Source organism: Bison bison, unplaced genomic scaffold (assembly GCF_000754665.1).
Source record: "Bison bison bison isolate TAMUID 2011002044 unplaced genomic scaffold, Bison_UMD1.0 scf7180017864203, whole genome shotgun sequence".
In the NCBI taxonomy this organism is placed as follows: domain Eukaryota; kingdom Metazoa; phylum Chordata; class Mammalia; order Artiodactyla; family Bovidae; genus Bison; species Bison bison.
In genome coordinates this window covers 7,356,941-7,364,048 of record NW_011494775.1, presented here as the reverse complement: position 1 = coordinate 7,364,048, position 7,108 = coordinate 7,356,941, and the positions used below count along the sequence as shown (strand labels likewise).

The 7,108-nt window shown below is 53.0% G+C and overlaps 1 protein-coding gene across 1 annotated transcript in view; it reads right to left on the bottom strand.

Annotated features, from left to right (window-relative positions):
- Window positions 1-1,980: 1,980 nt before the first annotated feature.
- The window catches only part of SHC2 (SHC (Src homology 2 domain containing) transforming protein 2), a 15,708-nt gene continuing 10,580 nt past the window's right edge, over window positions 1,981-7,108 (bottom strand). Inside the window, exons 11-13 of the mRNA XM_010844656.1 lie at window positions 6,842-7,108; window positions 3,884-4,017; window positions 1,981-2,675 (exon numbers count right to left, since the gene is read on the bottom strand). The exon at window positions 6,842-7,108 is cut by the window's right edge and continues 28 nt beyond it. Coding sequence (XP_010842958.1) covers window positions 3,889-4,017; window positions 6,842-7,108 — 396 coding nt within the window. The 3' untranslated portion in view covers window positions 1,981-2,675; window positions 3,884-3,888. The remainder of the gene's footprint in view (window positions 2,676-3,883; window positions 4,018-6,841) is intronic.

The window sequence follows — 7,108 nt, the reverse complement described above, 5'->3', positions numbered from 1 at the left end:
CTTAAAAAAAAAGTTAAAAAAAAAAAAAAAAAAAGGCCCCAGGCAGCTCTCCCTGGCACCAGGCTGCACCCAGCTGTGTCCCCGACTCCACTGCTGTCTGACCTCCCTTCCAACCTCTGGCCATCCTTCTGTCCCTCAAAAAAGCTGTATTCTACACACCTGGGGCCTTTGACACGCCATGCCTTCGGCCCAGATCTCTCCTCCTCATTCAGGGCCTCCCTGCTCATCCTCCAGAAACCCCACAAAAAAACCCACTTAGATTTCTAGGGACCCCCAAGTTCCAAGGTGCATTCCTTCCCACAGCTGTCATCATACACTTAGTGGTGACCTGCTGATGATTGGGTTTTGGCAAACTCCACAAGAGTGGGTCTGTCTTGGTAATGTTGCATCTCCATTATCCACCAGGGGATATCCACCAGGGGTCTTGGTCAATAAGAGGAAGTCATGAAGGAAGATTAAAAGATATGAGGATGGGGGTGTGGGTGCATGGACCAATCAGTGGAATGAATGATGAATGGGCGGTTAGAGGGATGGATGTGATGGTTAGGTGGACGGACTGATAAACGATGGATGGAAAAGTGGGTGAGTGAACAGATGGATAAACGGATGAATGAGTAGATGGATGATGGATGGGTGAATGGATGATGGATGGATGGATGGGAGGGTGAATGGATGGATGGAAAAATGGATGATGGATGAATGAATGGGAGAGTGAATGAATGGATGATGGATGAATGGAAGAGTGAATGAATGGATGATGGGTGGATGGATGGATGAATGGGAGTGTGAATGATGGATGGATGGATGGATGGATGGGAGGATGAATGGATGGATGGGTGAGTGGATGGATGGACAGATAGACTGGTAGCTCTGTCTCCAGATCTCTGAAGTAAGAAACAGGGCATCAGAGTCCCCTATCTTGCTCTGCCTTATGATCGCTTCCACCCTACTTACAGGCAGATCAGAGTGACTTTTACTTCCCCACACCCTTACCAGATCCCCCCAGGCCTGGAGCAGGGCCTGCTGACAGCAAAGAAAGCAAAGCCCCTCCCCAGAACCTGGGCAGAGATGTAACACCAACCAGTGGTGAGACTGGTACCCCCTTGGGAGGGAAGGTTCCATGTTTGTGGGAGGGTTGTGAGGAGGGTCCTGGGGAGAGATGGGGGTCTCCCTGGACAGGAGACATCATGTGAGGAAAGGTCAGGAGCAGAGAGTCAGAGTGAGCTCAGGAAGCTGGGCATGTGGTAGAAGTAGGTGCTTTCAGGTGGATAAAGGGGCTAGAGTGAGAACTGGGTGCTTCTCAAGAAATGAGGATGAGAACCATTGGGAGACTGAGAAGCCAGACCATCCTTCAGGACAAGTCAGGAACAATTTGGAGAAGAAAACAAGCAGTGTTTTGCCAGATATCTGGAGTATCTCGAGTCCACAGGTTTGTAGCATTTGGGAGATAAATTCAGGTGTTTCCAAAGAGAGGGGTGGATATTTAACAGAGAAGTTGGTGTGTGCTTTCTCTTGGGAAAAAATTGAGGGTCCCAAAATGTCAGGGGACTCTGCCCCCAACTCTCTCCCCATAGCAGGGGCACACCAGGGCCTGGCTCTCTCCTCCCCAGCCCTGGGGGGCCAAATCTGGTGCTGCCCTGGCTTCCCTGGACCCCAGACCCCCACTTCTAGAGGACCCCCACCCCAAGAGGACCCCCACCTCAAGAGGGCCCCCACCATGAGATGACACCCACCCAGGGAGGGTCCCCACCCTGAGGAGACCCTGACCCCAAAAGGGCCCCCACCCCAAGAGGACCCCAACCCTGAGAGGACCCCTGCTCTGAGATGACACCCACACAGAGAGGACCCCTACCCCGAGAGGACCCCAGCCCCAAGAGGACCCCTGCCTCTAGAGGACCCCCGCCCCAAGATGACATCTACCCAGAGAGGGTCCCCACCCCGAGAGGCCTTGTAGATCACAGGAGGTTTCACGCGCCACACGGTCATTCCCACGTTTAATTACAAACAGATTCCAAGCATCCAGTCCAGGCTGACAGCTGGGAGGGAGGGGCCTCACAACAACCCCCTCCCGGGTCAGTGGTCATGGAGCTGACAGATGACCCCATCAGCCCAAGGCTTTCACCCACTTCAACACCCTCATCTGCCCCGGCCTGAGGACCCACAGCGCTTCAATTCTACCCTCAAAAGACAACTATGCTCCGATTTTTCAGGTGGAAGATCTGAGCCCAGCGGAGACGGGAGCCCGTCTGCATGCCAGGGAGCTGGGAGCCTTCATTCCCCAGGAGGTGAGCTGATGACCCTCCAGGAAGGAAAATGGTGCCCCCTGGCTAATCGGGGACCTGGGCCAGGCTCCAAGGCGGATGGCTGCTTTTCGATATATTTTCTTTAAAGGCGAGAAAAGGTTCTGTCTTTGGTACATACATCTTCACTCCAGGTGAAGGTGGCAGCAGGCAGGGGTGAGAGAGAGGGGTCATGCACCCCGTGTCCTGGCCAGGGTAACCCATCCCAGCCCCAGGACCAGCTAGAGAAGGAAGACTCCTGAGACCCAGGTGAAGAAGGAGAGACAGCGGCGGTTCCAGCCTGACCAGGGTCCAGAGAAAGGCTGAGGGGCCCCTAAGGCCACAACAGGAGCATCTGGGGAGCAGGGACAGAAGCCATAGGCTGAGAACCATCACCTGGGGAAGAAAGTGAAGCAGAGGTCAAGGGTCAGCAGAGACAGCAACAGGAGACCTGGGTTCAGGTGTCACAGACCTCAGTTACAAGGTAGCAAAGTGACCCAGTGACAAGCCTCAGGTGGAGGGCCAGGGTTCAAGTCCCAGCTCCTCCATGGTCTTGCCCGGTAACCTCTCTGTGCCACTGCTTCTTCCACAAAATGAGAACATTGTTAACAGTGCCTGTTGGGAGTTGCGTGGGAGTTAGTACAGATGTGGGAGGGTCTGAGCATAGGGCCAGGACACAGCAACTTCTGCATAGGCAGCGATTATTACTGCCATCGGTGTTATTTCTCAGGTCACAAACAACTCAGGGTGTAGAAGGCAAACAGGTCGGACCCTGGCACGTGCACATACACAGTCCATGGCACTGCATCATTTCAGGTGATCCGCAGGACCACCTCCATCCCTGGAGCCCTTCCCCAGGCTGGGAACCCTGTCTCTGCCTACAGCTGGGCCTGGCTGGGGGCAGGGAGCAGGCCAGCGCTGACAGAGGGAGGAGGCAGGAAAAGACTGTTGTCATGGGGACGAGAGAGCAGCCCAACCTGGCCCAGAAGGCCTCTCAGCCTTTGGGGAAATTCCACGGCCTGTTTCCCTCCACGAGCTGAGCCCCCAGCTCCCAGCTTCCTGCCCCCTACCCCCGCTCCAGAGCCTGCCTCTGCCTCCTCCCACAGACTGCCCTGGTACCTCGACCCCTCTGCAGTTCAGCTGCCTCTTCCCAGCCTAGACAGGCTCCCATCTCACCCCAGACCCCCCACCAGAGGCCCTAGAACCATGGGACCTGTCTGTCCCTCCCCCACTCAAGACGTCTGAGGCTCCAGAACTGATGACCCAGGTGGACCTTCTCACCCACCTGCCTTGCCTCAAATGCCAGCCCTGCTGGACCCAGCCCTACTGGGCCCACCTCCCAGGTGGCCAAACACTGCCTCTCTGAGGGATTTTTACCACCAGTTAAACACAGAGTTGCCATAAGAATTCAGGAAGTGAGTGCTGATGGGGACAGGGTTTCCTTTGGGGGTGATGGAGTGTTCTGGAATTAGATGGGGAAGGGGGCACAGTTCTGTGAAGAGACCCACTGAGTTGTGCCCTGTAAATGGGTGAAGTGTGCAGCATGTGCACCCATGTCAATTTTTCAAGATGCGAAAAATCTGGCACATTGGGGCCAGACGCACCTGGCTCAGGGCTCCCGCTTGACGACGCCTCGCAAGTGCAGCTCACTCTCAGCGGCTACAATGGGCTGCCCATTCTGCAGGTGGTAGTCGATCAGGTGGCTGATGCTCTCAAAGAGCACGTCCTTCGTCCGCACCTGCGGGGCCAGAGGCTACAGCATCAGCACCACTGGGAGAGCCGGTCGGAGAGGCAAACTCTTGGGCCACCCTAGACCTGCTGACAGGGCACTGAGTTTTCACAATGCCTCCTGTAGCTCATGCTCAAGTCTGAAAACCACTGGGTCAAAGACTGCAGCCACAGAACTACAGGTAGACACGTGCTTCAAAGCTCCAGCACCCAGGGGCCGTGGCTTCCTATAGTGGATTGAATGGTTCCCCCTCACCAAAAAAAGATATGTACACATCTTAACCCCCAAAACCTGTGAAAGGGCCCTTATTTGGGAAAAGCCTCTATGCAGATATGATTAAGATGAGTTCATCCTGAAGGATAAAGAAAATGTGGTATATATATACAAATGGAATACTACTCAATCATGATAAAGAATGAAATAGTGCCAATTGTGGAAACATGGATCATCACACTACGTGGAATGAGACAAATACCACATGTCATTTATATGTGAAATCAAAATATGACACAAATGAACTTATTTACAAAGCAGAAACAGAGTTACAGATGTATAGCACAGACTTGTGGTTGCAAAGGGGGATCAGGTTGGGGGAGACACAGATTAGGAGTCTGGCATTAGCAGATGCAAACTATCATATACAGGATGGATAAACAAGGTTCTACTGTAGATAGAGCACAGGCAACTGTACTCAATGTCCTAGGATAAACCATAATGGAAAAGAATATTTTTAAAAATGTATATATGGAAACTTCCCTGGCTAAGAACCTGCCTGCCAATATTCAGGAGACATGGGTTCAATCCCTGGTCCAGGAACTAAGATCCCATATGCTGCAGAACATCTAAGGCTGTGTCCCACAACTACTGAAGCCCAGACACCCTAGACTCCATGCTCCACAACAAAAGAAGCCACCACAAGGAGAGGCCTACTCGCCACAACTAGAGAGAGAAAGCCTGCACACACAGTGCAGACCCAGAGCGGTGAAAAAGAAAGAAAAGAAATTCCGGAAAGAAAAAATGCATATATGTGTATAACTGAGTCACTTTTCTGGAGAAGGCAGTGGCACCCCACTCCAGTACTCCTGCCTGGAAAATCCCATGGATGGAGGAGCCTGGTAGGCTGCAGTCCATGGGGTCACTAAGAGTCGGACACGACTGAGCGACTTCACTTTCACTTTTCACTTTCATGCATTGGAGAAGGAAATGGCAACCCACTCCAGTGTTCTTGCCTGGAGAATCCCAGAGACAGGTGGGCTGCCATCTCTGGGGTCGCACAGAGTCGGACACGACTGAAGCGACTTAGCAGCAGCAGAGTCACTTTTCTGGTCAGCAGAAATTAACAGAACATTGTAAATCCACTATACTTCAGTTAAAAATTAATTTTAGAAAAAGAGTAAAAAAGGATGAGTTCATCTTGAATTACTCAGGTGACCTCAAATCCAGTGACCTATGTCCTTATAAGAAAAGAAGGACTGGGACAACACAGAGACACAGAGAGAAGCCAAGAGAAGCCCTGAGAAGCCAAAGGCACTGGGGTGATGGGTCCACAAGCCAGAGAACAAGAATTTCCAGCAACGAGGAGAAGCTGGTGGGGGGCCCTGAACCAGATCCTTCCTCAGAGCCACAGAAGGAACCAGCCCAGCCAGCACCTGGATGTCAGAAGTCCAGCCTCCAGAACTGGGACAGAACAAATCTCTGTAGTTTGAAGCTGCCCAGCTGCTGGTGGTCACTGGGAAGGCAGCCCTAGGAAACAAACACACCTCAGAAATCTTGTGGACACAGATCCAAAACTCAGAACCACCAAATCTAAACACCACCTGCATCTTAGAATGCTGAGAAAATCTCAGCAGACCCGGATGCAACACAGACCCCCCCTGGGAGGCTAACGCCACTTCAGACAGGGGACACAGCAGTGAGCAGTGTGATTAGGTATGAAGGAGGAAGTGGAGAAGGGAACTGACAGAACACTGGAGCCTGGAGCCACCTGGGGCCTGGAGCCATGGTCCCACCTGGGCCAGGCTGCACAGTAGCCACTGGAGTGTGCCCTGTTCAGGGCACAGAGCACACACAGCCCCCAGGGTGGTGCGGAGGATTCAGCTAGATGACATAAATTGTTGCTGTTGTTCAGTCTCTAAGTAATGTCGGACTCTTTGTGACCCCATGGACTGCAGCACTCCTGTCCTTCACTATCTCCCAAAGCTAGCTCAAACTTATGTCCATTGAGTCAGTGATGCCATCCAACCATCTCATCCTCTATCGTCCCTTCCTCCTCTTGTCCTCAATCTTTCCCAGCATCAGGATCTTTTCCAGTGAGTCAGCCTTGTATTTATCACTCAAAGACATCACTGTTTGTAAGATGCATTAGTGATGATAGAATGTGGGGGAAAAGTACATCTTACAGTTGATGAAATATGGTACTTTGTAAGCCCTGAAAGGCCTTGAGATTGGAAAAGGTTCTCTAATCCCTCCAAATGCTTTATAGACTGGGAAATCCTTTGTGAAAGCTAAAATTCCTCTAAAACTGGAAAATACTTTGTAATTTTGAAGTATGTAGTAACGGGAAACAGGATCTGTAAATATAAAGGGCTCTGTAATCTGAAAAATGCTTTATTAAACCTAAAGGGTGTTTAGAATGTGGGTGCCCCGGATCTTGGACAGAGGAGAGAGGCCCGGCCCTTCCGGCAGACGCGACACCCCGGTAAGTCCCCTCCCCACCCCTACCACACGCAGCCTCCAGCCCCGCCCCACACCAGGCCCCTGCGGGTCTATCTCTGCACTCTTTCCCCCGCACCCTCAGCACCTGCCCCCACCCCGCCCCCAGCGCCCACCTTACCACGCCCTCAGGGTCCACCAGCAGCAGGTGCTTGGGCTGCCCCCCGTGCATGCCGGTGAGGACGTACTGCCCAGGATTGGTGACGCTGTCCCGCACGAGGAAGTCCCCGTCTGCCCGAAGCAGTTTTTCCGCCGCCCGGCGGCTCATCTGGCCATGGTACCAGGGCTCCTGACGCAGCTGCTCCTCCGTGGGGGCGATGGGGGCCCGGCGGGTCGGGGGGCTGGGCCACTGATCCTCCACGGGAAGGGGGGCTGCCACCGAGCCAGC